The following is a 21116-nucleotide window of genomic DNA, read 5'->3' on the forward strand; positions in this document are numbered from 1 at the left end:
CATGTGTCCTGAGCCTTTATAGAAATGGGCAGTGTCACCCATTAGAATAGCATTTCTTGTCTTTTTAAAAACTATATTTGAAGATATCCAGAATTTATGTTTAAGACCTGAATAAATTACTTATGAAGTTCTAATAAAGCATTTTTCCGTATGGCAATGGTTGCAAATATATTTATATTAAACTCATTTCTAGGGAGTTTGGTAACATCTTTGTGAGGGATAAGTTGGGTTTGTGGTCACCATGTCTTGTTTAAATGCATTTAGAGTCAAATCTCTTTGAAAACATTGTCTGCCAAACAAAACACATTTGCAAGCTGAATCCAGTCCTCAGGCCAAGAGATTACAACCTTTGGTCTTTAGAGACAAATGTGAATGCTGATGAGTTCAGCATAATTATTTGATATTAGCTGGTCATCTTAGTGACCATCAGTAATAATTGGTCCATCTCAAGTATTTGCCAGGAACTACTCAGTATGCTTTTATTACATGGTCTGAATTTCTACTTTTATTTTAATCATCCAATTTTTTACTTTTAGTTTTATAAGCATCCTGAAATTATTTATAAACAATAGTACATAAAATGAATTGTAAAAATTGGTTCTAGTATTGCTGTTTAATATCTGGTATTAATATTTTATATGCATCATATAAAAACACCTAATATGGATACTCGCACAGGGGCTGCAGCTGGTGTCTTGGAGGCCTGTCGGGGATGAAGGCACCCAGCATAATGCTTTTCCAGTCAGGCCCCAGACATGCTGGTCCTTTTAAGCCTCATGGTGAAACAGCTGTTTAACCCATTCAGACAGAAAAATGAAAGCTCTACATAGGAACACGATGTGAATGGAAGAGACCTTTCATTATGCAAACAGTATGGAACTCTAAACAGACACTAAAAACAGCTCTCATCTTAAGAACCCAGCACTTGTGTCACAGTAAAAGTTAGGTGCTGGTGGAACAGCTTTTGATAAATGAAGACTTCCAGCCAGAGGGTGATACCTTTGGACCCATCTTGCATTCGTGATCAGATTGGATACCTCCCATCCTGAGGCTCCCCAAGACTTTTGAAAAGTTTTTCAGTGATCCTTACAGAAAGACACCCTCTCCAGAGAAATGCAGTATTTATATACAGTGCATTGGATCTCTAGGAAACACCAGAGTTATCAGTCAAGAATATATTAAATGACTCAAGGGCTACTGTGAAGCATTTTTCTGTGGCTTGACAGTAAAGCTCCTAGAACCAGTTCCTGTCTCTGCAAGGTGTTCTTTTAGAGTCAGTGATAACATCCAAAACCTACAAATTCATGCAGGGCATACCCTGAAGTTCTAAAAAAATTAGAAGCCTAAAGATGCCTTCTGTGTTGTGGGAATAACACTGAGCATTACCCAAGAGATTCCCTGGAATTTTGCCTTTGGACAGGCCTCTTTAACAGATGGTATGGGGATATTCAGCCTTGTCAGGTATGGCGTTTTTTTAATAGTTTATCTTATGAAGGCAAGGTACAGAAGCTGCAGAGAACACCTTCAAACGACTATTCAATTTTTGATAACTATTACATTCCTGAAATGACTAGTGTTTTGCCACTTTGATCCTATAAGACTTTAACCCATGAGGTTGGACACAGATTTGGACTTTAACACTGCCAGTGGCTTGAACATCTAATGCAAGGTTCCAAAGATTTGGGAAAAGCTGACCAGTGCCCCCTAAACTTTTACCCTATCTGTTTACACAAGTTACAGCATGCTATTGGTTGTAGCACTGTGGAAGGGTACAAAGCGCTGGTGAGGTGGATTGAAGATGAATCTGCTGACACACCTCCCTCCAAAACATAGTCATGAGGATAATGTGAATTTGCCAAAACCTGTAGAAGCCTTTAAGGAATGGAAAGAGTGGATAATAAAATGCCTTGCTATTTTCCAAAAATAAGGACCTTCAAATAGGAGTAATTAAAATAAATACTTACAGGTTAAAAAATATATATATAGGTTTTTTTGTTGTTGTTCTTAACAAAGATTTTTTTAAAGTGTGTATGTTGGTTGAATATAAAAATGAGAGGATATGTCATTAAAGTAATAGGAAAGGAGATCAATAATTTTTAACTGTAATTTTTAAAATACAGGTTTCAGAGTTGTCAGAAAAGTTATTTAATTGCAAAACTCCTGATTTTTTTTCAATGAAAATGAGATTTTTTTAAACTTTATTATGGAAAATTTTAAACATATTCAAAAGTAGAATAGTATAACTCTTCCTATATATTGTTCAACTTCAGTAATTATCAACTCACGGCCAATTTGATTTGATCTATAAGTATGTCGACCATCTCTTTTATCTAAAAGGAAATACTTTTGAGAATGAAAAAGGGTGCTATTAGTAACTACACCAGGATACCAGGCATAAAACCTAGACAGCTGTAGGCAAACTGGGAAGTATGGTCACCATATCTTTAACCTCACTCACTTCCCTTTCTTCCCTTCCCCACATTCCCCCACATATCACATATTGTTTTGAAGCAAATCCCAAACATGATTGTTTCATCAGTAAACATTTCTAAAAGATACGGACTATTTTAATAAATTTATTTATTTATTTTTATTTTTGGCTGCGTTGGGTCTTCATTGCGGTGTGCAGGCTTCTCATTGCGGTGGCTTCTCTTGTTGCAGAGCACAGGCTCTAGGCACGCGGGCTTCAGTAGTTGTGGCTTGCAGGCTCTAGAGTGCAGGTTCAGTAGTTGTGGTGCACGGGCTTAGTTGCTCTGAGACATGTGGGATCTTCCCGGACCAGGGTTCGAACCCGTGTCCCTGCATTGGCAGGTGGATTCTTAACCACTGCGCCATCAGGGAAGTCGGATGAGGGCTATTTTAAAAAAACATAACCACAATGCTATTATTACACCTAAAAATTGACTTTAATTCCTTAATATCATCATACATCCAATCATTGTTCAGATTTCCTCAGTTATCACAAAAATGTCTTTATAGCTGATTTGTTCAAATCAGGATCCAAAAGCAGTCCATGGTATTTCGTTAACTGTTCTTAAGTAAATTTAAAACTATGGGTTCCTTCTCCCCTTTTTCCCTCTAGTATGTTATTTGTTGAGAAATCATGTTTGTAACTACAAACAGAATTTACTTTCATTTAAGTGGAAATGGAAAGTATTAGAATGTTGTTGAAACCAACTTCACCCTGTTTTCTTTCTTCCTTTCCTTTTCAATTTTGGGGCTATGTAGATGATTTCACATCAGGAGAAGCATGCAAAGTGGAAGATTACTGCTGATTCTCAAAAGACTTCTGTTCAGCAACTAAATGAACAGTTAGAGAAAACAAAACTAGAATTAAAAGAAGCTCAGGACACTATAAGCAATTTGCATCAGCAAGTCCAAGACAGGAATAAAGTAATTGAAGCTATAAACGAAGCATTACTTATTAAAGTAAGTAAACATATAAAAGTACATAAAGCAGAACTATAATGAAGTAAATTTATGACTTATTTTCCCATCCTTGTAGTTTGTAGAGGACTAAATAACCAAAAATTGACCTATTTGAATAAAATGCACTTTATTTAGAAGACACTGAATTTGGACATTATTAATTTGATATGTATCATATTACCACAGGAGAAATAATTTACGTTCAACCATGAACTTAAAAAAAATTTTGTGTGTGTGTGTGAGAAAATTCAAGTTCTAATCTTTCAGCAAATTTCAATTATACAACTAGTGTTACCAACTGTAGTCATCATGTTATATATTAGATCCCTCAGACTTTAGTCATCTTATACCTGAAAGGTGGTACCCTGTTAGCAACCTCTCCTATTTCCCCCACCACCCAGCCTCTGGCAACCACTTTCCTGCTCACTGTTTCTATGAGTTTGACTTTTTTTTTTTTTAAGATTCCACATATAAGTGATATCATGCAGTATTTGTCTTTCTCTGTTTTATTTCACTTAGCATAATGCCCTCAAGGTCCATTCATGTTGTTCCAAAGGGCATATTGTATATTCCATTGTATGTATATTTACCACATCTTTTTTTTTTTTAACATCTTTGTTAGAGTATAACTGCTTTACAATGGTGTGTTAGTTTCTGCTTTATAACAAAGTGAATCAGTTATAAATATACATATGTCCCCATATCTCTTTCCTCTTGTGTCTCCCTCCCTCCCACCCTCCCTATCCCACCTCTCTAGGTGGTCACAAAACACCGAGCTGATCTCCCTGTGCTATGTGGCTGCTTCCCACTAGCTATCTATTTTACGTTTGGTAGTACCACATCTTCTTTATCCATTCATCCGTTGATGGGCACTTAGGTTTTTTCCTTATCTGAGCTATTGTGAATAATGCTGCAATGAACATAGGAGTACAGATATCTCTGATAACCTGTTTTCATTCCCTTTGAATATATACCCAGAAGTGGTATTGCTGGATCGAATGATAGCTCTATTTTTAATTTTGGGGGGAAGCTTCATGCTGTTTTCCTTAATGGCTGTACCAGTTTACATGCCCACCAACAGTGCACAGGGGCTCCCTTTTTTCCACACCCTTGCCAACACTCATCTCTTTTTGATGTCTTTTTGATGATAGCCATTCTAACAGTATAAGGTGATATCTCATTTGATTTTGATATGCATTTCCCAGATGGTTAGTGATATTGAGTACCTTTTCATGTACCTATTGGCTCTTTGTATATCTTCTTTGAAAAAAATGTATATTCATTTCCTCTGCCCATTTTTTAATTAGATTGTTTCTTTGCTTTTGAGTTGTATGAGTTCTTTAGGTATTTTGGATATTAACTCCTTATCAGTAAATGATTTGCAAATATTTTTTCCCATTCTGTAGGTTGCCTTTTCATTTTATTGGTTTCCATTGCTGTGCAGAAGCTTTTTAGTTTATAGAGTCCCTCTTTTTTATTTTTGCTTTTGTTGCCTTTGCTTTTAGTGTCAAATCCAAAAAATCATCACCACGCCTGATATCAAGGTGCTTACCCCGTGTTTTTTCTTATAAGAGTTTTATGGTTTCAGGTCATAAATTTAAGTTTTGAATACAGTTTGAGTTGATTTTTGTGTATAGTGTAGGATCGGGGTCCAGTTTCATTTTTTTACATCTGGCTCTCCAGTTTTGCCAGCACCATTCATTGAAGATACTGTTCTTTCCATTGTATTGTATATCCTTAGCTCCTTTGTCATAAATTAATTGGCTATACATGCATGGGTTTATTTCTGGGCCATCTATTCTGTTCCATTGATCTATGTGTCCATTTCTATGCTAATATGTACTATACTATAGCTTTGTAACATGGTTTGCAATCAGGAAGTGTGATGCTTCCAACTTTGTTCTTCTTCAAGATTGCTTTGGCTATTTGGGGTCTTTTGTGGTTGCATACAAATTTTAGGATACCTTGTTCTATTTCTGTGAAAAATGCCATTGGAATTTTGATGGGGGTTGAATTGAATCTGTAGATCACTTAGGATAGTAAGGACATTTTCACAATATTAATTATTCCAGTTCATGAGCAAAGAATATCTTTCCATTTATTTGTATCTTCTTCAGTTTCTTTCATCAGTGTCTTACAGTTTCTTTCATCAGTGTCTTACAGTTTTCAGTGTACAGGTTTTTCATCTCCTTGGATAAATGTATTTCTAGGCGTTTTATTCTTTTTGATGAAATTATAAATGGGATTATTTTACTAATTTCTCTTTCTGATAATTCATTATTAATATATAGATGTACAACAGATTTTTATATACTGATTTTGTATCCTGCTGTTTACTGAATTCATTTACTAGTTCTAACAGTTTTTTGATGGCATCTTTAGGGTTTTCTATATATAATATCATGTCATTTACAAACAGTTACAGTTTTACTTCTTCCTTTCCAATTTGGATTCCTTCTATTCCTTTTTTTTCCCCCTAATTTCTCTGGCTAGGACTCCCAATTCTGTATTGAATAGAAGTGGTGAGAGTTGGCATCCTTGTCTTGTTCCTGATTTTAAAGGAAATGCTTTCAGTTTTTCACAGTTGTGTAATATGTTAACTGTAGGTTTGTCATATATGACCTTTATTATGTTGGAGTACATTCCCCCTATAACCACGTGTTGTGCATTTTCATCATGAATGGATATTGAACTTTGTCAGGTGCTTTTTCTGCATCTTTTGAGATGATCATATGACTTTTATCCTTCATTTTGTTAATGTGGTATCTCATTGATTTGCAGATGTTGAACCATCCTTATGTCCCTGGACCTAATCCCACTTGATCATGGTATATGATTCTTTTAATGCATTGTTGAATTCAGTTTGCTAATATTTTTTAAAAATATTTATTTATTTTAAAATACTTTTTTTTATTAAGTGATATTGGAGTATAGTTGCTTTACAATGTTGTGTTAGTTTCTGCTGTACAGCAAAGTGAATCAGTTATACATATACATACATCCACTCTTTTTTAGATTCCCTTCCCATCTAGGTCACCACAGAGCCCTGAGTAGAGCTCCCTGTGCTAGACAGTAGGTTCTCATTTGTCATCTATTTTATTTATAGTAGTGTATATATGTCAATCCCCATCTTCCAGTTCATCCCATCTGCCTACCTTCCCCCCTTGGTAACCATAAGTTTTTTTCTATATCTGTGACTCTGTTTCTGCTTTGCAAATAAGTTCATCTGTACCATTTTTCTAGATTCCACATGTAAGTGATATTATATGATATTTGTCTTTCTCTTTCTGACTTACTTCACTCTGTATGACAGTCTCTAGGTCCATCCATGTCACTGCAGATGGCATTATTTCGTTCCTTTTTGTGGCTGAGTAATAGTCCATTGTATATATGTACCACATCTTCTTTATGCATTCCTCTGTTGATGGACATTTAGGTTGCTTCCATGTCTTGGCTGATGTAAATAGTGCTGCAATGAACATCAGGGTGGATGCATCCTTTCAAATTATGGTTTCCTCCAGATATATGCTCAGGAGTGGGATTGCTGAATTGTATGGTAGCTCTATTTTTAGTTTTTTAAGGAACCTCCATCGTGGCTGTACCAATTTATATTCCCACCAACAGTGTAGGAGGGTTCCCTTTTCTCCACACCATCTCCAGCATTTATTGTTTGTAGATTTTTTGATGCTGGCCATTCGGTTTGCTAATATTTTTTGAAGATTTTCATGTCTATGTTCATCAGTGATGTTGGCCTGTAATTTTCTTTTCTTGTGGCATCCTTGTCTGGTTTTGGTATCAGGGGAATGCTGGCCTGGTAAAATGAGTTTGGAAATGTTCCCATCTCTTTTCTTTAGACTAGTTTGAGGAGGATTGGTATTAATTCTTAAATGTTTGTTAGAATTCACCAATAAAGCCATTTGGTTCTGGACTTTTGTTGTTGGGAGATTTTTTTTTTATTATTATTATTACTGATTCAATCTCCTTACTAGTAATTGGTCTATTGAGATCTCATTTTATATTTTGTTCATGATTCAGTCTTGAGTTGTATGTTTCTAGGATTTTACCTATTTTTTTCTTTGCTGACCAATTTGTTAGTGTATAATTGTTCATAGTAGTCCCTTTTGATCCTTAGTATTTTTTTGGTGTCAAGTTGTAACATTTCCTCTTTCATTTCTGATTTTATTTATTTAAGTTCTCTCTCTTTTTTTCTTGTTAAGCCTTGCTAAAGGTTTGTCTATTGTGTTTATCTTTTTAAAAACTCAGCTCTTAGTTTCATTGATATTTTCTATGTCTTTTTAGTCACTGTTTAATTTATTTCCACTCTGATATTCATTTCCTTCCTTCTACTAACTTTGGGCTTAGTTTGTTCTTCCTTTTTTATTTCCTAAGGTAGAAATTTAGGTTGTTTTATTTGGTATCTTTCTTGTTTCTTAATGTAGGCGTTTATCGCTATAAACTTCCCTCTTATGTCTGCTTTTGCTGCATCCCATAAGCTTTGTTGTATTATATTTCCATTTTAATTTGTCTTAAGATAATTTTAATTTCTCTGTTGATTTATTCTTTGACACATTGGTTGTTATGTAGCATGTTGTTTAATCTCCAAGTAATGGTGAATTTTCCAGTTTTCTTCTTATAATTGATTTCTACTTTTATACCACTGTAGTTGGAAGATGCTTGATATGATTTTAATCTTCTTAAATTTATTAAGACTTGTTTTGTGACCTAACATATGATCTGTCCTGGAGAATGTTCCATATGCACTTGAGAAGAATATGTACACTCCTGTCATGTGTTGGATGGAATGTTCTGTAAATGTTAAGTCCATTTGGTCTAACTTGTAGTTCAGGTCCAATGTTTTCGTATTGATTTTCTGTCTGGATGATCTATCCATTGATGAAACTGGGATATTAAAGCCCCCTACATTAATATGTTGCTGTCTGTTAATGCTTGCTTTATATATTTAGGTGCTCCTGTGTTTTTTAGGTGCAAAATGTTTACAAATGTTATATTCTTTTGTTGGATTGACCCCTTTATCATTATATAATGACCCTCTTTGTCTCTTGTTACACTTTTGGCCTAAAGTCTGTTTTTTTTTTTAAATAAGTGTAGTTATCTCAGCTTTCTTTTGGTTTCCATTTACATGGAATATATTTTTACATCCCTTCACTTTCAGTCTATGTGTGTCCTTAAAACTGAAGTGAGTCTTTCTAGGCAGTATACAGTTAGGTCTTATTTTTTTATTAAACCACTCTGTCATTTGATTAGAGAATTTAGTCCATCTATATTTAATTATTGATAGGTATGGACCTACTATTGCCATTTTGTTCATTGTTCTCTGGCTGTTTTTAATTCCTTCGTTCCTTTCTTCTTCTGTTGCTCTCTGCCTTTATAATTTGATGATTTTCTATAGTGGAATGTTTAGTTTCCCTTATCTTTGTGTATCTATGATAAGTTTTGCTTTGTAGTTTTCTTGAGGCTTACATAAAACATCTTAAATGTATAACAGTCTATTTTAAGTTGATAAGAACTTAACTTTGAATGTATACTAAAGCTTTACATTTTTACTCTGTCGCCCCTTTATTTTGTTTTTGATGTCAAAATTTACTTCTTTTTATCAGTGTACCCATTAACAAATCATTGTAGTTTTAGTTTTAATACTTTTGTCTTTGAACTTTCATACTATAGTTATAAGTAATTTACTTACCACCATTACAACATTAGAGTATTATGAATTTAACTATATATTTACCTTTATCAATGAGATTTAAATTTTCATGTTTTCCTGTTAATAATTAGTATCCTTTTATTTCAGCTTGAAGAAGTCCCTGTAACATTTCTTGTAAGGTTAGTCTAGTGGAGATGAGCTCTTTCAGCTTTTGCTTCTCTGGAAAATGCTTTATCTCTCTTTCAAATCTGAAGGACAACTGCCAGGAAGAGTATTCTTTTTTTTTTAACTCAAAGAGTATTTATTTAATTAATTAATTTATTTATTTATTTTGGCTGCGTTGGGCCTTTGTTGCTGCACGTGGGCTTTCTCTATCTGCAGCGAGCAGGGGCTTCTCATTGTGGTGGCTTCTCTTGTTGCGGATGGGCTCTAGGTGCGCGGACTTCAGTAGTTGCAGCGCACAGGCTCAGTAGTTGTGGCACGTAGGCCCTAGAGCACTGGTTCAGTGGTTGTGGTGCACAGGCTTAGTTGCTCCATGGCATGTGGGATCTTCCCGGACCAGGGATCAAACCTGTGTCCCCTGCATTGGCAGGGCGGATTCTTAACCACTGCACCACCAGGGAAGTCCCAGGAAGAATGTTCTTGGTTGGCAGTTCTTTTCTTTCAGCACTTTGAATATATCATGCCACTACCTTCTGGCCTGCAATTTCTGCTGATAGTCTTACAGGGTTCCCTTGTACTGCTCCTTCTGTACTGAGTTCTAAGGGGATAGCCATAGTACATCCTTGGAAGCCTGTTAAGAACTGCTTCTTTGTCTGCTGTAATCTTGTGTGTCAGACTCAAGCCCTGTTGGCTTTCACAGCTAAGTGTTTTGAGGGCCCATCACTCAGGTGGAAGTCTTAAAAGTTGGAGCACTAGATGTGGGATCCAAGCCGTTTGCTTCTAAGGAAGAAACTGGAAGTCAGGTGTTCCCTCCCATTGTATGGCCCTGTGCTTGACGTGGGGTTTATGGCAAAAGTGAGTCTCAGCTTTCCTACTAGTTTTGGTGTGGGCATTTTCTTATCCACCCAATGTGTAGATGTTTTTTTCTCAGCTTGTTTCTTTTGAAGGGAATTGTTCCTTATGTAGCTGTAGATTTGGTGTTTTGTGTGTGGGAGGAGATATGAGAGGAGCCTATATCGCCATCTTGGCCTGGAACTTGTGCAAATACCAACTTAATCATAATGTTTACTTCAGAGGGTTTTATACTTGAAGTACTTTAAAAGGAGAAGCAGGGCTTCCCTGATGGCACAGTGGTTGAGAGTCCGCCTGCCGATGCAGGGGACATGGGTTCGTGCCCCGGTCCGGGAAGATCCCACATGTCGCGGAGCGGCTGGGCCTGTGAGCCATGGCCGCTGAGCCTGCGCATCCAGAGCCTGTGCTCCGCAACGGGAGAGGCCACAACAGTGAGAGGCCTGCGTACTGCAGAAAAAAATAATAATAATAATAATAAAAAAATAAAAGGAGGAGCATTAGTGGGAAGCTGCCGCATAGCACAGGGAGATCAGCTCGATGCTTTGTGACGACCTAGAGTGGTGGGATAGGGAGGGTGGGAGGAAGGTTCAAGAAGGAGGGGATATGTGTATGCATATAGCTGATTCACTTTGTTGTACAGCAGAAACTAACAGAACATTGTAAAGCAATTATACTCCAATAAAGATATATATAAAAAAGAAAAAATAGGAGTATTTTTCGAAATCAGGCAAGTTCCTCTAAAAATCATAAAGTAGAAAGTACAAGATTCTGTTAAAAAATTTTTTTACTGGTTTTTGAGTACATATGTCATTTTTCAAATAACCTCTTGCTACTTATTCACCCCTATTGATCATGACAGTTTACTCTGGAATTTGAATTAATCTCAGTATTGATGCATAGAGATAAAAAATTTAATATTAGTTCAAACTGCCAATAAGTATGATTAACACTGTCAGCTAAGACCTTAAAAAAAGACCAACCTCACTGATAGTTTTGAAGCAATAAATGATTTTATAGCAAAATGGAAGTTATTGAAAACCAAAAGAACTCAGTCAATTAATACCTTAGAAATATTTGTAATTATTAACCTGAGCACTTAAATTCCTCTTATAAAATACTTTATATTCACAGTACTAGAGGCAAGATGAATAGACAGAATCTAAAATTAAGTTTCAGTTGAACACTCTATGAAATAGTAATATAGTTAGTGTTCTGGGGATTTACAACATTTACACAAAATAATAAAACTTCATTGCAAAAAATTGACTAAAAATTTTAAAGATTCTGCATTGTATATCCCTTGTCACAGTAATAATGTCTGCTCACTTGTTAGATATTACCAATGAGATAAATAAAATTGTATTGCACTTATCAATTATTCAGAAGTTTTTAAGTTCAAATACTTAGGAAGTTGTGAAAATATTGCCAAAATAGCAGCAATTCTTAAATGAACCATACATACAGAGATCTTAGAACATGTACTATGATTAGCCAGTATACCAGACAGAGGTAGAATTTCTTTGTTTTCTGACAGTAGAAAGTAAGGCAACCACAGCTGGCTCCAGAGTCTAGATTGGAGAGAAGTTAAGGAGGATAAGAGAGAAAGAAAGAAGAAAAGCTAATAGAAGAGCAGAAGCTGGCATAAATGTAACAATTAGAAGTAACTATAAATAATGGAAAGCAATTCATTGACAGCAGCAGTAAATGACAGAGAACAGAAACAGAAGTGAGGGAGAAGAGAAGAACACTGTTTGAGGCACTGTTTCCAGTTCACCTCTTTTGGTACCCTAACAAGTACCCTCATATTTGAGGAAGTAAGAGCAAAGCTAAGTCCATTTTCTGAAAGCCCTGAAGACATCACTGTATTATTGCACACTACAATAATGATCACAGAAGTGAACTTCTCTGAGTCTTAAGAAAAAGTTGAATTATGTTTAATATATTCAATATACTACATTTCTTTGTAAAAGTTAGGTGTTGAACTGTAAGTTAAATGGAATCCTGCTTATCTGAGATACCACATTTCTCAGTTTGGCTAGATAACACACAGAAGTTTAAAAAAAAACTTAAACTGCACACGACCTTATATGTGTCAACTTTATAATTACTTCATTAATTATGATTATAAAAATGTGAATACAAGACTTACTAAAAAAAATTCGCACTTCTGCCACTTATAAATCAAGTTTATCTAGATAAAGTACTGTAAAGACATCAAAAGACTGAAATATGCATGTTAAACTTTCATTTTGCAATGTACACTGTGGTTATGACAGTTTTAGTTTTAAGTACAGTATTTTTAGAAAGAATAGAAACTATCAGTTTAAAAGTGACTGGTTTAGAAATATGCATCTTATGGATACTTGTAAGAAAAGGAGAATGTATTTGAACAGGAAACTACTACGTATGTTTAACTTTCGAAATTAAAATGTCTTCCCTTTTTTTTTTTTTTTGGCTTTATCGCTTTTCAGTGTATGCAGTCTTATTCTTAGGATCCCAAAGTTGGGTCAGAGGACCCAAATGAAGGACACGGAAAAACAGAAATGAAAAGTTTATTTAATAAGGATTAATTTATTAAATATTATTAATCATTTAAAGGCTTTTCTTTGAAAATTTTCTAGTAAAGGTTTCTTGTGATGATGACATATAAAGCAGAGTAGCTAATAGACATTTATTTCCTATTAGAAAACTCTGCAGGGCATTGTTTTTTGTATGTATGTATGTTAGATTAACAAATGACTGTATACCTTTTTATACTTTTGCAGAAAATTTTTTAGATGTAAGATTTCAGTCTTGAATAGAAATTTATATTGTCATCAATGCTAAGAAAGAAAAAGTTCTATAAGGAAAATGTAATTTTCAGTGGAATTCTTTAGTATAGTTTAAACATATTTCTAGTGAATATAGATAATTTTCCCACAATGAAGGGTTTTAACAGAGCTTGGAAAACTCAAGAGTTGTTATAAAAAGAATTTCTGTACTAGGATGAAGTTTAACTTAGATGACTTCTAAGAGTCTGATTTTCTAAGTGATTCATTCATTTAAGAAATATGTAATCAGCACCTACTATGTACCAATTTTCTACAGGAATCAGAATTAACCAGATTGCAAGCCAAAATTTCTGGACATGAAAGGGCAGAAGACATCAAGTTTCTACCAGCCCCATTTACATCTCCAGTAGAAATTGAGCCTGATATTCAAGATTCAAAATTTGCTAAGCATTCTCACACAGCTTTCTTCAAGTGTAGAAAACTACGTCGCTCTATTAGTGCCAGTGACCTTAGTTTCAGAACTCGTAGTGATGAAGATCTTTCTGAAGAATTACTGCAGGACTTAAAAAAAATGCAATTGAAACAACCTTCAACATTAGAAGAAAGCCAGAAGGATCTGACTTATACCCAGTCAGACTCATTTAAACCTCTCCCATATGACCTAGAAGATGATAGTTCTGAGAATAATGACTTCAGTACACTTAGTGGAATGCTAAAATATATAAACAAAGAAGTGAGACTATTAAAAAAGTCTTCTATGCAAACAGGTGCTGGTTCAACTCAGGTATGTATTTCATACATTAGAAGTTATAATAATTTGTCTCCAATTAGTATCATTTTATTTTCTGTAAGAAAGAAACCCATACGTTTAAATGAAGCACTCATGCCATTAGGTGATGTACACAAATATTGAAAGTATGAAAAACTTCATTGTGAGTTTAGAATGCTTTTACCCTAGATAAGTAGAGTTGAAAATTAAGCTTTGAAAATTACCTTTTGTTAAAGTAGCCTATATATTTGATTAAATATAATCCCTATATTTGACTGAAGACTAATTCTACCTCATACTGGGAAAGTATTTTGAACTCCAGAGTATTAGAGAATGTTTTTTGGAGTTCCAAAATTAGTTGTGTTCCTAGACTTCCTGGAAACCATTCTAGTAAAGATTATTAAGGTAGTCTTTGTTTTGGTCATAGAATTTCCATAGTGGCTCAGAATATCTCATTCACATGATTTTTCTGCTCCCATTATTCCTGAGCATATCATACTGAAGAGGCAACTTTGTCCCTGCTACACACACCTTACAGACACTCGACATTGTTTATAAGCAGTTAATCTATAGTTTGCACAGAGAAATAAAGAATCTCTTCCAGGTAATTTCAGCTTTTTTCAAATGCCCATTTGCCTCATTTCAAACATATCAAAATAGGTTTGGTGGCCTAAAAAGTTTAAAAAGTGTTTTTAGAATGGATCCAAGACAAAGACTGTTGGAGCTTCTATTCATTTCTCCATGTCCTTCCTTACATTAAAAAGAGCTTAATCTGGGGAGTTCCCTGATAGCCTAGTGGTTAGGATTGCGGACTTTCACTGCCCTGGCTCAGGTTCAGTCCCTGGTGGGGAACTGAGATTCTGCAAGTCACATGGCACAGCCAAAAAAAAGAAAAAGCTTAATTTATTATTTATAAGCAGAAGACTAGAAATAATAATGGTATTGGTAAAAACAAAATTTACACATTATGAAATTTCAGGTGTATAGCAAACAAGATGATAAAATAAACAAGGCAAACTTCTATAAAGCCTGATAAAATTAATTTTCATCTAGCCTTTAAAACTACAGTTGTGTTTATTGTATATCATTTATTTAGCCATTTAATTCATTTAGGATTTATTGAGCATCTACTATGTACCAGGCACTGGGATTATAGAAATAAACAAAACAAAAATGATCAAGACCCTGTCCAAACAGAGCTTACATTTTAGTGGGGAGATCATCAATAAACAAGTAAATAAACATATGCTCTAATGCCAGGTGGAAATAAGTGTCATGAAGAAAAGCTTGTAAGAGGATATGATGTGACTCAGGTATACTGTTTTAGATCTGGTGATCAGGGAAGGTCTCATGAGAAGATGACGTTTGATCAGAGTCCTATAGGAAGTAAGGAATTAAACTACTTCAGTATCTGAAGGAAGAGCATTGGAGGAATGGAAACAAGTGTTATCGTCCTGAGGTGGTAGCATGCCTGGTATGTTCGAAAAACTGCTAGGAGGTGTATGGATGATTTGGTGTAAATAAGAGGGAGGAGATGTGATAAGAGATAATGCCAAGGGTGGGGTAGTGGAGGTGGGGGTGCCATAGTGATCTTGTAGCTCCTTTTGAAGTGTGATGGGAAGACATCAGAGGGTTATGCTTAAGAAAGTGACATGATCTGATTTATGTTTTTAAAGGATCACTCTGATTGCTTTATGAAGAATGGATGATAAAGGGACAAGAACAGAGAACATATAGGAGGCTACTTGTAAAAATCCAGGCAGGATATGATTTTGGATAGGCAGGAGGATAGATGTGAAGGTGTTGAGAATGGTTCAATTTCTGGATATATTTTGCAGGTAGAGCAAACAGTGTTTGATGTAGGTTTTGAGTGACATAGAAGTCATGAAAGACTCCAAAGAGTTTAGCCAGAGTAACTGAGCATTTACTGAGATGAGGAATACTAGGAGATGAGCAGATTTGGAGGCATGGAGAGAATCAAGGGTTTGATTTTAGATATAATAAATTTGAGAGTTCTATTAGATGTCCAGATGAAGATGATAAATTGTTGCATTTATGAGACAAATTATAAATTTAGATATCATCAGCATATAGATGGTAGTTATAGCCATAATGATGGATTAAATCAAGGAAATTAATGGAGGTTAAAAAAAGAAAAAAGTCCAAAAACTAAGCCTAATTTAGTAAGGCTAAATTACTTTTAGCATGTGAGTATTGATAATTTAAATTAAAGCTAACTGAGAAGTAAACAGTGAGATAGGAGAAAAATAGGAGAGTATAATAATATTCCATAAGCCAAGTAAAAATGTGCTTCAAGAAGGAGGGTGAGATCAACTGTGTCAAATGTTGCTAAATAAAGTGAGGATTGATAATTGATATCATATTTGGTAATGTGGAAGCTGTTAATGACATTTTTAAGAATGGCTTCAGAGTAATAGTGAGGATAAAAGCCTGATTAGAGTGGAATCAGCAAAGAATGGGAGGAGAAGAAATGCAAACACCAAGAATAAACAACTCTTGATATACAGTAGAGCAGAGAAATGAGGGGAATGTGATGTCAAGGGAGAGTTTTTTATTTTGTTTTTTAGGATAAGAGATAAAACAGCATTTTGTATGTTGGTAGGAATGATCCAGTAGATGAGGAAACTGATAATGCAAGACGGAGTGGAAGGAGTAAAATCCTTAAGGTAGGCTGAAGGGGACAGGATCCAGAAGAGAAGTAGAATTGGCCTTGAATAAAAGAAGGGGCAGTTTATCCACTGTACTGGGAAGGAAGGCAGAATATAAGGGTACAGAAATACATGGAGTGGAAGAAACACATGGTGGGAGGGGAGGAATTCCATTATTAATTGCCTTTGTTTTCTTAGTGAAATAAGAAACAGGGTTATCAGCTAAGGCAGGGTAGGGTATTAGAGGTTTAAGAAGAGGGGAGGTATATGAAACAGTTATCTTGTAGAGTGGGAAAATATAAATGGACTAGGGAAGTCTAGTAGGATTGCCAAGGAGATAGTTTTGTTGTGTAGAACTGCCATGCAAACCATAAGACATCTGGTGTCTTTTGTCCCTGTCTATTCTGTGCCAGCAACAGGATGTCCCTTTTTCCCCATCATAGTGACAACCAACAAGTACTCTTACAGATTTCCAGAATGTTCCCTAGGGGAGAGTACTGCTCCCTTTAAGAACCTCTGCTATATTCCAATGGCCCTTACAGTCATGGATATACAAGAGTCTTATTTTTGGTAAAATAGAATTTATACAGGATAAGTTTGTGATAGATTTACTATTCTAAATGCTTTACATAGATTAACTCATTTAATCTTTACTAACAACCTTGTGATAGGTACTATTATTATCCTAATAATACCAAATCTTCTATTTTAGTGGCTATTATTATTATTCTCACTATATAGATGAGGAAGCTGAGTCTCTGTTCTTAACCACTATTGATAATACTATTTACATAATTGTACTTATCTTTTCTTCAGTACTGTCTAATTATATAGTTTGGTCTTGCAACTACTTAGTCAATTAGAGATTAAGGTTGTGGGACTTAAAATTACTACACAGCTGATAGAATATTTCTCACTCTAAAGCTCATTGGGAAAGATGGATGGATTTGAATATTTCAAATCAATTTACCTATTCTATTATCATGGAAACTCAGTGCAAAATACTTTAGTCAGTTCTTAAGAAAATCTAGCCAAAGTTAAATTCTGTACACATATAGTTTTATTTATTGCTAGTGTTAAAAAAACAAAAAGGTGGAGCACAAAGTGGAGTCACTTGCCCCTAGGACAGCAAACCAAGACCTAATTGCAGCCTCTCCTAGGAGTGGAATTTTAAGTCAATCATTGGAATTTTCTGATCAGCATTAGCGGGGTAATCTGCCTGATAAGACCCCTGCCACCCTTCCCCCAAAGAAAGGTGACCTTGACTGAAACAATCCTTTCTTTTCTTTTGCTAATAACTGTCTTATCCTGCCCAGATTCTGCCTATTAAAGCCTTCCATATTGTACAGCTCCTTTTGTTGCAGGAAGGGGGACCCCTTCCAGGGCCTGAGAGTGGACTCTTCTCTAACACTCAGAAATGAATTGTCCGAGGAGACACATGTGCTGACAAAGCAAGAGACTATTGGGAAGGGGCACCTGGATGGAGAGCAGGAGGGTAAGGGAACCCAGGAGGACTGCTCTGCCACTGGCTTTCAGTCTCGGGTTTGACGGTGATGGGATTAGTTTCCAGGTTGTCTCTGGCCAATCATTTTGACTCACGGTCCTTCCTGGTGGCGCACACATCACTCAGCCAAGATGGATTCCAGCGAGAATTCTGGGAGGGTGCTAGGACATATGGACTGGTGTCTCCTCTCTCCTTTTGACCTTCCCTGAATTACTCCGGTTGGTGGTAGCTTGTTAATTCTGCATTCCTTCCCAGGACCTCCTGTTTAAGGTAATTCATGCAAGTGGTTACTATGGTGCCTGGCTAGGGCATCGGTTTCAGTCAGTGTTTCCCCTAACACTCTGAGCACCTCTCCTGTTTACTAGATGAAATGCTATCTGATTCATGCATTATTCATAAAGCCAATTAGATCTTCAAATATACTTGGTTGTATTTTGTTTTTTAACACTAGTGATACTCTGCTGAGTTTTAAATGCATTAACCACTGTTAATGCCAAAAACTTGGCCTCTGTGCACTGGTGCCGAACTGAATTTCAGAGACAGAGTTTTGGGTGAAGTAGAAAAGGAGAGCTTTATTGCTTTGCCAGGCAGAGGGGGATACAGCAGGCTCGTAGCCTCAAAACCCAGGGAGTTTGGTGAGGAATTTTATAGCAATGGTTCAAGGGCAGGGTTGCTGATAAGGATCAGGGTATGTGCAGGGCCTGTATTCCTTTAATCTGTCCTCAGGTGGTTTCCTGATGAGCTTCTGTGGTTCTTGAGGTTCTGTGGTTCTTTGACTTGCTATGGTTTTACTCTTTAACTACCTTCATGGTCATTTACATGTGCATTGCATTAATAACTGTGTACCACTTTGTAAAATTTGACATGAAGTATTTTAAATTGGGGTGTAGAACCTTGATGTACAGGCTAGTTCTGGTCCTCAGCTTGTTTCACCCATCACTAAAGTAGACATTGGATTGGTCTCCGATTTAAAAGCAGACTTTTTAAGCTCTTTTAAAATGCCAAGGAGTGTTGTTTAAATGAAATGTTATAAAGAAACACAAATATGTCAATCAGATACAAAGATAGTTTATCTGATTGAGGGTGAATTGTTTCTGAGCTTTACCCAATTACTTGCTCACCTCTTTCATGGCTGCTCATGCAAAAACTACAGAGCAGCCTTGGATTAACTTTTAAGGAAAATAAGTACAAGCTTAGGGCACCAAGGGAAGGGGAGCACCACAGAGTTTTTTGCCCCAGCTATCATGCCCTTAACCCTTTCACTGCCACACTTGACTATAGTAGACTTTTTTGTTATTGTCTTTATCCGCCATATTCCAATTTAATCTACACTGTTAAAAAAATCTTTCTTTGGTATGGTGAATGACTAAAGTTTTAAAGTTTGGTTTGAAGGTGTTGTCAGATATTTACATTTGTTTCTAATTCATGGTGTGAGTTTCACTTCTGTAGAGAGTAAAAACCAGCAGGCTAAGTCCTGATAGCATTTAACTCATCAGTTAATATGTGTAAAGGTGTAAAATAAAGCTCTTTATTTTAAGCAATGGAAGGGCTGGGGGCATCACTATTGGACTGTGCTTAGGATGTACATTAGCCCTGCTCCAAAGAGTGCAATCTTAAAGTCCACTGGTGCAGCAGAAAGAACATAGAAATTGGTATGTGAGAAATGTTAAATAAGTGTTAGCTTCCTTTCTTGGAACAAGAAGATCAGCCCCAATACTGATTTTCTTAATGGTTAACTATGTTGGCAATTCCATTCACAGTAAAGCCTCTACCACAGTAGTATTTTGCTTTCAGACTCTGACAAAAGCTTCAAAACTCACAAAAAGTTACACATGCACACAATTTTGAACACAATTTCAAAGAGTTCACAGACTTCAAGTTAAGAACTCCTGTTTTAGATTAGAGCAGTAGAAGTGTTGTGAATTAATTAGCTAATTCACAGTTTATTAGGAAGTTGAAAGGAGTATTATTTATTCCTCTTACTTTCAAAAAGAAAAGTAGTTTACAAAATATGGTCCTGTATACTGTGCAATAAGATGAAAAATGAGAATTGATAAAATCAGTGATTGGGTAACAATTAAAAGTGGAAAAAAAACCAAGATGAAGTAGGAGTACAGGTAAGTACCTAGAGACATGATAATGTTTTCAAATTCCTGGCCCAAGCAAAGACCAAAATACGACAAGAATATTTGACCTATAGTATTAGAATCTCCTGAGACTTTTCCCTCTATTTTTCTACTTTTGTATGTTGTGCTACTTCTTTGTGCAACATTTCTCTCTTGTCTTTTTCCTTTCCTGCTCTGTTTTTTCCTCTCTTCTCTCTTTTTCATTGACTTTTTTCATGTAGCCCTTCATCTATCTTACTGTGCCTTCAGTTGAACCATAAAGTGACACCAATGTCTAAATATCTTATTTTTATTGTCACCTGTTTTTGCTTTTAAAATCAATTTAATTTAATTTTGCACTCCCTCCTAATCCCCCAACCAGATTTATTTGCTTTTTCTATCGATGTGGTCCATTACTGACATTCTGATTCATGTTTTTCAACTGACTAAATATTTTCCACTCTTGCTTTAAATTATGCCCCTCATTATTATAGTGGACTTTTAATGCTAAATCAGTATTTCAAATAATAATCTATTAATTTGCATTATTCCAGGGAGAAAATTTATAATTAAAAGAAGACGTTGATGTGATGAAAAATGGAATTTTGGGTACTGTGCTGTGTTTACTTATTATATACAGTTCATACTTCATAGAAACTGTTATTTTATTGCTTTTGAATAAATTTTAAGGTTTTTAAAGAAAGTTCTTTCTTCTAAAGCTTACTTATACTTTTTGTGAAAATTAATTCACTTTATTTATTGTTTTGGTTTAAACTTGCTACCTTCCTTTTCTTTATTTTTTATGTAGAAATCATTGTTAAAATGCATAATAAGTACATTCAGACTACCATATTATTTGCTTATTTTTCTAGTGATACTTTATTTTTAAAACAAGTAATATGAATTTAGAGCTCATTCTGCCACTGGCTCATAATTGTACTAATAATGGCTAGCTTTTGTTGAATGTTTACCATTTATCAAGCACTATTTTAGGCATTTTATATTTGATAACTCATTTAATCCACATGACAGTCTTGTACATGCCTTAATTTTAAAATGCTTTATTGCTAGTGCAGTTCCAGACCACTGCAATAAAGCAAATACACAGTAAACAAATCAAGCATAATCAAAGTTATGTTTATATAACTATGTATGTTAGTCTGTGTAGCATTATGTCTAAAAAAAATCAA

General features: G+C 35.3%; 1 protein-coding gene and 1 pseudogene across 9 annotated transcripts in view; both read left to right on the forward strand.

The window, feature by feature from the left end:
* The window catches only part of CCDC18 (coiled-coil domain containing 18), a 118176-nt gene extending 97556 nt beyond the window's left edge, over positions 1–20620 (forward strand). For 4 of the 9 annotated variants that reach the window (XM_060025734.1, XM_060025716.2, XM_060025725.2 and 1 more), the window contains 2 exons: positions 3229–3429; positions 13196–14933. In XM_060025734.1, coding sequence (XP_059881717.1) covers positions 3229–3429; positions 13196–13792 — 798 coding nt within the window. In that variant the 3' untranslated portion in view covers positions 13793–14933. Of the gene's footprint in view, positions 1–3228; positions 3430–13195; positions 14934–14975; positions 15172–20480 lie in introns of those variants that run through there. The other 5 variants (XM_060025742.2, XM_060025770.1, XM_060025751.2 and 2 more) reach the window with 4 other exon arrangements.
* On the forward strand, positions 972–1927 carry LOC132421209 (archaemetzincin-2 pseudogene; annotated as a pseudogene).
* Positions 20621–21116: the final 496 nt, after the last annotated feature.

Source organism: Delphinus delphis, chromosome 1 (assembly GCF_949987515.2).
Source record: "Delphinus delphis chromosome 1, mDelDel1.2, whole genome shotgun sequence".
Lineage (NCBI taxonomy): Eukaryota > Metazoa > Chordata > Mammalia > Artiodactyla > Delphinidae > Delphinus > Delphinus delphis.